General features: G+C 43.4%; 1 protein-coding gene across 4 annotated transcripts in view; it reads right to left on the bottom strand.

The window, feature by feature from the left end:
• HERC3 (HECT and RLD domain containing E3 ubiquitin protein ligase 3) overlaps positions 1-13,485 on the bottom strand; it is a 52,003-nt gene that overhangs the window by 26,488 nt on the left and 12,030 nt on the right. For all 4 annotated transcript variants that reach the window (XM_068137338.1, XM_068137337.1, XM_068137341.1 and 1 more), the window contains 4 exons: positions 4,545-4,704; positions 3,066-3,142; positions 2,234-2,455; positions 820-911 (listed from right to left, as the gene is read on the bottom strand). In XM_068137338.1, coding sequence (XP_067993439.1) covers positions 820-911; positions 2,234-2,455; positions 3,066-3,142; positions 4,545-4,704 — 551 coding nt within the window. The remainder of the gene's footprint in view (positions 1-819; positions 912-2,233; positions 2,456-3,065; positions 3,143-4,544; positions 4,705-13,485) is intronic.

Below are 13,485 nucleotides of genomic sequence, written 5' to 3'. Positions count from 1 at the left end.
GGTTCTGATAATACAACTTCCAAAGAGCTACCTTGCCACCCAACAGAGACTGAAAGAATTATCTTTAGATATGTCTACATTAGACAAGCTTCCTCCACCATAACCAGATAAGTCTGAAATCCCAGCAGGTTTAAAAATGGCTGAGTAACACCCATATCTCCATGGTGCTTTACATCCATCTCTGTCAGGTGCTGATCAAAAAGGCTGTGACCTTTTCCTTTGAAAAGGAACTTCCACAGAACTAATCTTCCACAGTGGTGTTTTCCCCACAGAGATTCCAAAGACAGATGTTTCATTAATTTTACAGTGGAAAACACCAAATCACAAAAAAAAAAAGCATGCAATACCTAGAAAGTGGCAGAGGCAAAGCAAGAACCAAGCAGTGATCTTCCAAATCCAAGCCCCATTCTCGGTCTGCTAAACTATACTTGAGAACAGCAGGTTTGGAGATGGAAATCTCTTGTAAATGCTGCAAGTGACTGATAATGTTTCATTTAAACACCCAGTCATTTTCACTTGCATTTTATTCTGATGCACAATATCACTCTTTCTTATCTTCCAACAAAATTCTATAATCATACCTTTGAATGTATGCTTGTAAGGTTTTTTCCTTAAAAGCTAATTTCTTTGAGTGGTTCACCTGAGTCTCACTGTTTATCATAATGGATTACTAATATCTTCAAATCTCAGAGTAAGCAGTAAGATACATTTTCCACTTACATTCTTTCAGTGTGGTTGGATGGAATACCACTACCCAGGAAACTAATGTAACACCATCAGGCAGGACAGCAGCCAGAGTTCTCAGGTTAGCATTTTTACCTTTGTCAGAACTGCTGTGTGATCCTCTCCACAGCTGATGTAAACAACCTTCTGAGATCGCAACAGCTTCACATGACAAGGGGATTCTCGGTCTGCATTGGAGACAAAGGAAATAAAGATGGTGTTTCACAAACACAAACTGAAGTGTCTAAGATAACTACTGGCAGTCTAATTTTCAGATGTGGTCTACAGGCACAATGGAAGCTTTAACAATGTCCCCAAGTACTCCACTGCTGTTTTCTTTGAGCTGGAACAAATGTTTCAAGAATTGAAGAAGGAAAACTGTTGCAGTGTGCAAATGTTGAGAATGCTTTATAAACTCAACATGCACTTGCAGTTTGGGAAGTATGATGAGAGCAGCCAAGCTACATCATGCTCCATTCTGCTCTCTTCACTGATGACTGCAAACATTTGTTTCCAAAATCCTGCTTAGACATTTTCCATACAGTACAATCCTGACATGTGGAAGACACTAGCAAGACACATGACAAGCTAAATCCCAAGGTATATTTAAATGCCTGGCCTTTCCTCTGGTGTCATCCTTTAAGATGATGATCCTCCTACTTGCAAAGACTAATCACTGCCAATCACTACACGATGCTCTTCTCCTTCACTCTGCAGCTGTCCCTTTTTTAAGACTCTCACCCAAGGATCTGACATCCATGGATTTTTAAATCAGAGCACATTTTTCATTAACTTTGTTCTGTATTTTAGCACTCTGATCTTCATTTTGACAGGAATGACAATTCTTACCTCTAGAGCATAACTGTTTTAGTAACACTGCTGCAGAATACTCACGTTTGTCGACTTTGTCACTCATGTTCACTAAGTAAAACTCGCTTTGTCTTACCATGATTCACTGACCATAAATATTGTGTATTTACTATAGTGCCATGTATTGGGGATGAGAAGAGTATGATCCCTGGCCAACACAGCCCCACACCCAGATACCTCTTATATGCTCATTTAAGATTAGCCCCATGTCAAAGCAAGCTTCTCATATATTGCATAGGTTTTGGCCAGGATAGAGATAATTTTCCTCACAGTAGCTAGTGTGGGGCCGCATCTTGGATTTGTGCTATAAACACTGAGCAAGTGCTTACACACACAAGGCCTTTTCTGCTTCTCACCCCACTTCACAAGTGAGAAGACTGGGGGTGCACTCAAAGGTAAGATAGGATGCAGCTGAGACAGCTGACTTCAACTGACCAAAGGCATATTCCATACCATGTGACATCACGCTCAGCATACAAAGTCCCATAGAGGCTGCTCCTCTGTGCTCTTCTGGAGTTGCTCGAGGGTTACATAAACACTCAGTAAAAATAGTCAATGCAAAATTAAAATAGCCAATGCAAAATGAGACACTAGGTCAAAAAGTCCATCCTTCTTTCATCTAGGAGAATCATTTCAATACCTCGTTCATCACTTAGTCCCAGTTGTCCTGAGCTGTTCTTCCCCCAGCCAAACACAGCTCCGGAGAGAGAGAGGGCAAAACTGTGGGCTCCCCCTGCAGCAACCTGCGCCAAAGGGATCCCATCGAGAGACTTGACACGTTGCGGACTGGCTTGGGAGGGACATTCTTTTCCCAAGCCCAGCTGACCATAGTTGTTCTGCCCCCATGAGAAGAACTGACCATCTGAAACAAGGACAGAAACAGAGCAGCAAGAAAAAGCTAGTCAACAGAAAAGTCAGTTTGTCAAAATGAACAGCAACTGGTGCTAGGCATTTCACTTCCACCCAAGCCTCAGGATGGCAAAAAAAATTACAATAAATACATAAACAAATAAATCAAGCAGGATGTTCCTCACCAAAACAAAAGCACAGTCTGAAGCCACTGGCAAAATAAACAGACGTGCAACTAAGAGCAAAACACAACACACTGCCGTAACTTAAACGGCATAACAAAGAACAGTCCACGTTCCATACAGAAGAGTAACAGCCAAGGATCATTTCAACACAAAAATTAATTACACACATTTTACTACATCAAGATGGAAAGCTGTTAAGTGCTCCTGCCATCATTCAATAGTAAGGCAGTGGGTGGCCTGTGTGCAAGCTTTTTTCCTTGACAGTATTGGCAAAGCTCTTCTTCAATATTCATTCTGATCCATTTTACAGCCTTCCATTTGGCCTGAAAGCAGTTGGGATAGGGATGTCCTTGGTTTATTATGCAGAAATATGCAATCTTGGACACTGTGCAAGGTAACAGCACAAATCTGGGGAATAAATAATTAATGTTACAGTACCTGCTGCCAAAGCCAGGCAATGCCAATTTCCACAGGAAACCTGCAGTATTGTCTGTTGGTTCAGTTTCTTTATCAACCTAAAGACAACATCACCATTTTAGAATAAGTGTCTGCCAATACACCTAGGTCAAAGTTACAGTTTCCATTCAGATATTTGTTCTATACATAGCCTGTAGTTTTGAGACTGAGCAAAAGGATGGTACAGATCCTTAAGTAACAGATGCAAATCTGTGGAGACCTTTAGACCCTTCACTACTGACTCCAATTACATTTCCTGCTATAACACTGAATCCAGCCTTCTGGAAATGGTGAAAATACCTGGTTCTTGGTGTGTTTCTACTGCTTTTTCACATTTTCCCTGATGTCAGGGGCCTAGCAGTCCCTACAAGTTACAGCATCAAAACCTCTTCAGTGTGTTGTACAGAGAATAACATGAGAAAAGATGAAGTTATTTCACAATAGTGTTCTTTTTCCAATGGCACTATCACATTGACATGTGAGCCTGTATCAGAGCCACCCACAAGTTAAGGAACATCTTTCCACAGAGCCCTTCAGATCAAAGATTGTTTTGTGACTGAAACTCTTCCTTTAAATACCCTTTCAACAATTAAGCCACCCCAAACAGCTGTCACAAACTTCTGCACTGGATCTTCAGTGGCAGACCAAATAAGAGATAGACTACATCTGTTATTAATGTGACATCATAGAACACCAGGAAGTAGAAACAAAGCAGCTATCTTTATTATAGTGACAAGCTGAGACCTATCATCTCTGAATTGCCTTGGACAGAGGAGTCTGGGTGTTTGCCAGCAGCAGCATTGACATGTCCTTACACTTAACCCTGTCAGTGCTCAGACACAGGTAAGACATTAAATAAGTAAATGATGAGAACTGAGCACTACCCTAAGTTTCTGAGCAGCATTCACAACTCAGAACTGCTGTAAGCTGGTTTAGTAGCTTTGCTGCTAACAGGCAACACTGCAAAAGAGTTGCAGAGCTGAACTGCTAGTTCATGCAGTCATAGATTTTTCTTCCCACTCTTGAAGGGTACCTCTGACCTCAGAGGACTTCCTAGGGACCAGAATAGAGACAGGTATCACACACAGCATTTCTCTTTTTGGGTCTCCCCTTGTGCACCTCCTTGTGCTGTACAAAACACGGTGGCATTTTTCATTGAGGAAGTCAAGCACACTCTGATTTTCCTTTCCATGCTCCAAGTATCCATGAGCAGAAAGAATGTCTGCCCTGCCCTAAATCTCCTGAGGACTAGTCCGAGTACCAGAGGTGCTCAGGAAGCACCAGCACAGTATGGAAAAGGAGGAGGAATCAGCCTCATGTCCCTATACGAGAAGTACCCAGTTACTGCCCTCATGACAGAAAACAGTGCTCCCACCAACACCAGGCTGGAAGTCAAGCAACCCTTGCTGCATCACCTCCACAAAGCTGCTGTAAGGAAACTCAAACCCATTGAAAATTTACCTTGGTACCATCACTGCATCTTCTATGGTGGTGAGGCCCAACTGTCCATCACTGCCAGCACCCCAGGAGAAGAGCTGGCCCTGGTCACTGAGTGCCACGCTGTGAGACTCTCCACAGGCCACATGCACAATGTGCTGCCCAGCCAGGGCTTCAATTTGCTCTGGGGAAAACAGAAAAGCACACTGGTCACAGGATTAACCTCATGGTGACATGCAGACACCGGGTCTGGGCAAATCTATATGCAAAGACGTTCAGATGGGTGCACCGATCCCCAGGTTTTGTTTTAGAATACTTCCCTTCCTACAAGAAGAAAGTGGCCAGTTTTACTGAAAATATGTAGCTGCTCAGCTCTTCTGAAAGCCTGGACTGCACATCACAGGAGAAAGAGAGGTACACAGCCACCAAGCAGAGTGACACACAGCCTCACAGCCATAGGGAAATCAGGTTATTTAGGAACAACCACACTTTCCAGATTTGAGCTTTACTCGGTTTTGATGTGGGGATCAGCCAGGACCCAGAAACTGACAGACCCTGTAAAACATATTTGACCTTCCACAGCTCTCATGCCCAATGAGGATGAGCCATTCACAAAGCTAATCAAGCCATTTGCCCCTCACTTTATTGCTGGATGTGTGAAAGCATATGTATTACAACATCCCTTGTGCAAAACTCAGAACACATTTGAACCTATTACCTACTACTCCCACTGCCAAACACTCATTAAAAAGTCTCACAAAAGGAAAGCACAGCAAGAAAATAAGAAAATTTTATGGAGGAATAAAAGGGGGGGAAGGGAAGGAAAAAACATATGATGACAACACACACCATAGGGAAAAATAATAAATACATAAAACCACTCTATCCTCTGGAAGATAACCACGACCCACAGCTGTCTTGTTATCATTACATCAGGTTAGGAAACTGAAGTAGGTTGTACAACTGTTCTTACAACATCAATAACCCATTTTTTTCATGTTCATGTAAAAACTGTAAAAGTAAGTCTTGCTTTGCTGGCAAACTTTGAAAATGCCACCCATCTGATGGGAAGGCTCCCCACAAGCCAGAGATAATGAAACTTTTTTCCTTCCCTGAACAGATATAAAATATTTCAGGTGGATGAAGAAAGATTTCACCTTGTGAGCTACAAGGCAGCTTATTGAAGCCCCACTTGCCTGCAACATGAGAAGGAAGGATAGTTAGATGTCATTCTGTGAAAATGATACCCACAACAAGGGCATCCAGAAATCATTAACATACTTAGCAACAAAAGCTTCATACTGATCAATCTAAATGTCTAAAACTAATTTAAGAGGAAGGCATCCCTAGGAAGGCTAGGGGTTCAAAAATCAGAAGAATCCCTAATGGACATTATGAAAGAGAGAGCTGACAATTTTTTAAGTGTGTATTCTAACAGTAAAATGGTACCCAGACATCTATTTCCTTTCACTTAAAGTAATTAATGGCAGTGGAGGGGCAGCTCACAAGTAACAAGCCTACTGCCTGGCTATCCTTTAGTCCTGTCATCTAACAATGTCCTCTGCCCTGCAGCTCTTCCCAGCAGGACTGCTTTCACTCAGTCCCATTGCCAGCCCTACTCAAAGACAGGTTTTGAGGGCAAGCACCCCATTCACACATGCAGTTCCACACTTGGCCCCATCAACATCCAACTGTAGCACTGCCTGGCAGCCTGTGAGCCCTTAACAACCAGCAGCTGTACAGGCTGTTCAAGGTCAATCACAATCAATAGAGAAGGTATCTCAACAGCGCAATGGCTATGGTCTCTTCCTCTCAGCCAGCAAGATGAAAAATACCCATGGCAATGTCCCTGACATACCATCAAGTTTAACCAAGCTCCTGCTGGAGAGGATTCCACCATCAGAAGAAGAGGGATGAAGGCAGCCTTGTCTCCACAGGAAAAGCCTTTGATTCACAAACCCATCACTTTGCTGTAAGATTGCTGTCCAGAGTGCACTAAGACTGCCTATCCTCCAGAACACCTGATCTCTTAAAACTGGTTACAAACTCACCAACCTGTTCTTCCTCCAAAGCTGGTCCTCAAACACTCCAGGGAATAACACAAGTCTGACAAAAGGACAATATAAGTTAGGGCATCCATAACAGAGACTGTCTTGCTACCTGCAAACATGACTGAGCTAAATTCTCCCCTGGGAAAGCAGTATTTGCCACAAAGCATATGTGCCTCTCTTGCTACGGAAGGACTACTGTAAGCTGGCCCTGAGCCACCAGAGCACCATGGAGAGGTGACAGAAGATTCCAGTGACCAAAGATCAGCTACAACTGGGGGAGAGGGGAGGGGAAGTGTCCTGGGGCACCAGGAGGTTGTGGTCAAGGACTACTAGCAAGGGCTTTACACACTGGGAAATAGGGAAGACATCCAAGAGGTTTGCAAATTCAGAATGGTTGCCCCATAGACTCCATCTTAAGTTTAATCTGGCAACACAAACCTGACCTTGCTGTATGTATCATCCCAGGGGACTAATAAATACCAACTTGTTTTCAAACGCTGCCATGTCACTGAAAGCCTTCAGTAACTGCACTGTTTACTCAAGAACCAGAACACAGCCTCACCAGCTGACCACAGACTGAAAACACATGCCTGCCTTGGAGTTGAAGATTTCTGCCTGAGGAAATGTATGCATATGGTCCATCTCACCACAGCACATTCGTAACACACTGTCAATCGCAGCTTGCCAGCAAAGTCACGAAGAAATGTAAATGACAAACAGTTTGGGTTCTACATGCTCACATACACCTTTTTCTAGAGCTGGAAAAAAGCCACCCTTCCCCTGGTTGGTTAAGCTTGATGGTATGTCAGGGACATTGCCCATGCAGTCCAACAGGGTCCCAGTTCACTGTCAGGCTTGCCAAGACACCGAATGTACGCTCTCTCTGCTAACACATGGATAGTATTCTCAAAAACATCTGACAATCTTTTCTTTGTTAACTTCACACCCCTTCCTCACATCAAGCTACAAGGTGTTTTAGTGATTGGTTTATGCTTATTTTCATTTCCAGAGCACCACAACACCACTATTCACTCCTTAGAAAAGGTGAATTGCTGCACTGAGATGAAGAGTGCAAAGGGTGAAGTCTATTCTTAGTATTATGTCTTTAGTAACTGATGAATACCAAATGGAGCTTGAGAGAGAGGCACAATTATATGCAAAGCTAAGCAGAACAAAACTCTGAAAGCAACAGGGAAGGGCTGAGGGAGTTAGGCAATACAGTGTTTCAATATGTCATAAAACTTTCCAAAAAGCAAACAAAACAGATTCCAAGAAGTACAGCCTGACCTGACCCAATCTTTTCGTTCTGAAGCCACCAACTCTCTCAAAAAAGCACCAATGCTTGGAAGTCATTTATCAGTTCTCATGGAGTTCAAATTTTCATTTATGTCTACTTTAACTCCTGGATCTCAACATAAACAGATATATGAAGGTTTGCCTTCTTTTGGTCTTAATCTTGTTAGATATTCTCATAAAACACACATTAGAGCAAAGAATGAGGTTGAATCAAAATGCCTTCAGGACAGCCCTGCTCTGAATGGTGATAGGTCTGGCTCCCAGGATTGCTCTTATGTTTTCTTGCCTCTGTGTGGTTCACAGGGACACTCCAGCAGAAGCTGAGGACAGGAACTGTTTCTGTAACTCAGCTTGCTGACCGTCAGTGCCTCCAGCTTAAAGACTTGGAAAAGGCAGTAAAGCTGGGCCAAGAGTGAAAATCCCTGAGAAGCCCAGCTTCAGTCCATAGATTCACTACTTACACAGCAAGGCTTACACTTTGTCCCCACAGTGCTGGAAAGCTATACAACAGCTTCAGTAGCTGCAACCGCTGGAAACACAAAGCAGTCAGCTGTACTGCACTGATTAGTTGCACAGGCAATGAACAATTAATTAGCTTTCCTACTCCTAGTAAGTTTATCAGAGTTGGTACACCCTTTCTGTGTACAACTTCCAGCTGCTCACAATACAGGCTTTTGCTACAAAATCCTACACCTATATTTGTACCAGGACGTACATGAACAGTACCAAATGACTCTACTGTCTGAAAATGGCGTAGAGAAATGATCGGCCCTGAGGTTACACCTTCACTGGTAAAATCTCAGTTTACTCACTGGTAAGAAGCTGTGGTTTAGAAGAGCCTTAAGCCGTTTCAGTCTGCTTGCATACCGGGCCAAAACAGCTCATTGCCTCCCCAGCTTAACAGTAAGCAACTCACGAACATTTGCCCATCTTGATTGTTGCTGTCTGCTAGGAAAGTGGTCACAGACTCTTCAAGATAGGTGCCTTACCAGCTTGTTTGGATAAGAAAGAGATGGTGGTAGAAACACAGGAAAAGGAAAAACAATTGTTGTCAAGAAATTCCTCTATGTTAAGTGCTAGCAGCTGGAAAATAGAATAGAATAAGAATAGAATAAACCAGGTTGGAAGAGACCTTCAAGATCATGGCGTCCAACCCATCAACCAATCCAACCCACCTAAACAACGGCACCAAGCACCCCATCAAGTCTCCTCCTGAACACCTCCCAATTTCTTTGCATTGCCATGCCTGTTAATATAGCCCACATCCACAATGAAGATGCCTGAGCATTGCACAACCAGGATCTAAAAATCTTAAGATATAACATTTTAATGCACAAAGCAGCTGAATATTTAACTAGACACCAATAGCAACCTAAAACTTCACCCATATGGTCTTTCTGTTCCATGTACTGAAAAGCCTTAATTCTTTCCAGAAAGAAGGCACGTTCTCTCCTTTTGGAGATGAATTACACCATCACATTAAACCACCTAACAAGATCACACTAAAAGCACTTACAGAAGCCTTAATCCAGCAGTCAGAAAACTTGCTACTGTCTTCAACTGGTACTAAGAGAAAATGGGAAAAACACTATGGCCCAAACTTACCAGTCATCAGCATTTCATTAAAGCATAGTACAAAAAGCAAGGAAAAGACAGCAGATCACTAAGCTCCCTAGCAAGATTTTTTACACATTAAGCAGGAAACTTCAGCTGACTAGATTCCCCAGCCTCCATCAGCACATCCTGGAGACGTGTCTGCACGCAGAACTGCTGGCTGTATTTCCAGGCTGCAATGAGCTTCAAGATTTCAGTCAGTGTTTGACAGAACAGAAAGTGGAAAAGAGATAAATGAAGTGCAGCAACTGAAGTACTTGCAATGCAAAGTGCACTAAGAGAAACATACACCCAAGATTTCTCCAACCACTTAACAAGGTTTCTCCCTATTTGTCAAGTGTAACTTCAACAATGTCTTAGCCATTCAGTATTATACCAGTATTAGCAGGGAGAGTACATTCCAGCCCCAGTGGAAGTGATTCTGCCACTTGGAAGCTTCTTTCCACATAGTTCCATCTCCAATCACCTAGGCATATTGCACTTAGAGCTGCTGCAGACAACATCTGGAGGCTGCGAGTGGAAGAAATCATATTCCATAAACCACTTAAGCAATATGAAGCTATCAAGTGCTCTTGAAAACATGACCTAACCCAGACAGCTAAAACTGCTCCTGTGGCCTCACACACATCACCTCTGCAGGCTGTTTTGTCAGCAGCAACACAGAGGAAGGCTCACAGGGAGGAGGTGAGGGCTGAAGAACAGTTTCAGGAACACACCTTCATGATTGCAGACTCTGGCACGGACAAGCTTCTGACACGCACAACACGTAGGCAGCTTGAATCACCCTGCCTGACACAAGCCCCACAGTTTTGCCACTGATACCTTCCTTCTCCTTGCCAAGCCTCTCTGAGAATGTATTAGAATAGAATAAACCAGGTTGGAAGAGACCTTCAAGATCGAGTCCAACCCATCATCCAACACCATCTAATCAACTAAACCATAGCACCAAGCACCCTATCAAGTCTCCTAAACACCTCCTGTTGAGGAATGGCTTGAATTGCAGGGACATGGTTCTATGGAACAGTTGTTTGATCAGAGTGTGTAGGCCAGACTCCATCTTGCTGTTTACTGCTCACAGTTCTGCTGGTATGCTGATGCAGCAAGGTCACCACAGCCCTGTCACTGTGCTTGCAGTTTCTCATAAGATAGCACCATGTGAAATAGTTACTTATGGGATAGTAGTATGTGAAACAAAGTATATGTGTGAAACAAAGAACTACTGAGAAAGGAGGTTGTGGAGTTGCACGTAGGCCTAACCACAAGTAGGCTGGATATTATGATGTAACCCTGGACTATTAGCTGATAGAATAATGACACGTGTGCATATTTAGCTGAAGATACTATATAAGCTGTGCTTTCAAACAATAAAGTTGAAGCCTGATTACCAATCATATTGATTGTCTGCTTCCCACCGCTACAACCTCCAATAATAGTGACTCCACCACCTCCCCAGGCAGCCCACTCCAATGGTCAATCACACTCTCTGTGTAGAATTTCTTCCTAACCTCCAGCCTAAACCTCCCCTGGTGCAGCTTGAGACTGTGTCATGCTTTATATGCATTACATGCTTGTGTCTGTGCTCAGCCTGTGTGAGACTACCACGCACAAGGATGTGGGAAACACCGTGCTCTGCACCTGCACAGTCCAAGACTGCAAGAGCAAACCCCACAGGGAAATCACAGCCCACTGTACAACACCTACGCTTACTCTCTGCTGCTCCCACACATGTATGGCAGCCCACCTCATTTTCAGATTTCTCTCAACATGGGGCAAAATCTTTGAAGTATTGAGCAAGCAAAGATTTACATCAACATGCAATCACCTTTGAATTTCTGCAATTGAAGTTTACTGTATCCACAGAGGAAGTTGAGTTTTAGGGTTCCAAATTGCAAATCTTGAGGCCTTTTATGAACTTTGTCAACTGCTGCTGCACATGCAGCAGGAAGTGGAGCAGTACCATAACCAGACTGAGCAGAGAGACTGAAGCAGCATTGGTTGCAACCAAATTACCAGAGCTTTAACAGCTCCAAGTAACAGAGACAACAGTTCTTCACCAATGACACTTATTGAGATGACTTCCCTGCCATGTACAATACAACTCATTAATTTATTTAGCATAGCTACCTACAGGCTTAAATCTGAGAAGGGCTGGTTTAGTTATTTAGCACTGCCACCACTTCATAAAGCTGTCTGTGGTCATGTCAAGGCAGAAATCTAAAGTAAGAAATGAGAGGGCACCATGACACCTCACTTTGTATGTACTTTGCCAGCTACTCCCTCTCACAGCTGTGAGAGCAGACATCTACTCTTGAGAAAGTAAAATCCTTCATCACACATAGCCATAGAAAGCCTGTGACTTCCTCAAATCACTGCCTTTTGTCTAGTGGACACAGCTTCTCTGAGCAACTCTGAGGAGCCACAGGCAGACTGGCACAGGCATAGTCAGCAATCTTCAGACCCTGGAAGAAAACAAGGGCAGGCAGCTCTTTCAAAAAGGAAAGGCACTAAGACTTGTGAAAGGAACACTGGAAAAATACATGTTCTCTTCAGGTCACTGCAGAGCTGTCAAGGTGGTCACTCAACCACTCTTGCTGGCCATTGGCAGCACAGAAGATGTGAGTGAGCCATGACTGCTGAGGAACAACCAGTGTCCACTATGCACACCCTGGCAAATGCTATGGCTCCAGGGCAGCAACTCTGGCATGGGCAGGACACGCTACACCTGAGCAACAGTCTGAAGATGGACATCAGAAGCAGAAGGAGGAATTAGATGCATGGGTAGAGACACTGGATTTGATGTGCTGGTACCTCAGTGTAAAGCTCTATTCCTGCCTAAGAGATTCCAAGAAAAGCCACAGCAATCCTGAGAGCAAGCAGAGACAGTGCATCAGGGAAAAGGAAGAATAAGCCCTTCACTACAGTCCATTATAGATGCATGGGTGAGTCCTACGGCAACTACTGATCCAACCTGTAACTGTGAAAAGGCAACCAGCTTAGAACTGATAGCTCCACTTAAGCAAATCCACCTTCCAGTGCTGCAAGGAAGAGAGATCTATTTGTTTCTTCCCTGCAGTACTCTCCCAAGCACAGCACTGCTCTCTTCCCACCTGCCTCAACACAGCCCTTTCCGGCATACATACTGACAAACTTCTATGGATTTAAGGCTCAAAGATCCAGGAATATCTACAACCTGTAGATGGGAAGGGGGCTCAAAGTGAAGCATCTCCAAGTCCTTGCAAGACAGATACCAATGCTGTATGCCATACAAACTGTAAACGAGCCACAAGGGCTTAACTCCACTGTTTGCTGCTGGAAATGGGCTGTTTTGACATCTTTTCACATTATTGGAGCAGTTTTGCAAAACAGAAAGCATTTAGCCTTCACATGGGCATTTTGTATTTTCTTCTAGAAGAAGGGCATACATTTTCTAGGTGGCTGTGCTTGGCAGTCACTTATGGCAGCCTTAGGCTTTGACGAAGCAGCATGTGATTTTCAGAAGCACTTGGTGTGCTCCTCGCTGCTCCCATTTATTTTGTTCTGCAGTTATCTGCATGACAGAGCCACACATTTCTGAAAAGCCACACCTGCACACTGCAGACTCAGTACAGCACCCCTGCCCTTGCTTTCAATGACATCCCAGTCACCATGCTTCTTTGCAGTGACACTTTCAACCAGTATTTGTGACGCTGATGGGGGAAGGGAGGTAATTAACACAGTCCTAGTAAACATTTACATAAGTTTATTAATTTTCACTACTGTAAGATCTGAGGAGCATTCTAACAAAAGGAAATAAGAGCATCTGTGCATTCCTTTATGGTGAGGTTATATGGACAGGCAGCTGTTTAGAAGACATGTCAGGTGTTGAGAGAGTAAGCATAGGCACAGCTGTTTTCTGCTAACAGCCTGAAGTGTCAACAATATTTTATTTCTGAGAAGAAAAAGGAGCTTCACAAAGATCTTTGATATTAATTCTTCTTTCCAATATAACCTAAAGAAGAGTACCA

Source organism: Melanerpes formicivorus, unplaced genomic scaffold (genome assembly GCF_026170545.1).
Source record: "Melanerpes formicivorus ecotype bairdi unplaced genomic scaffold, bMelFor1.0.p_v2 SCAF_4, whole genome shotgun sequence".
In the NCBI taxonomy this organism is placed as follows: Eukaryota; Metazoa; Chordata; class Aves; order Piciformes; family Picidae; genus Melanerpes; species Melanerpes formicivorus.
Note: the sequence above shows the minus strand (reverse complement) of the source record. Positions and strands in the feature narration are given on the sequence as shown.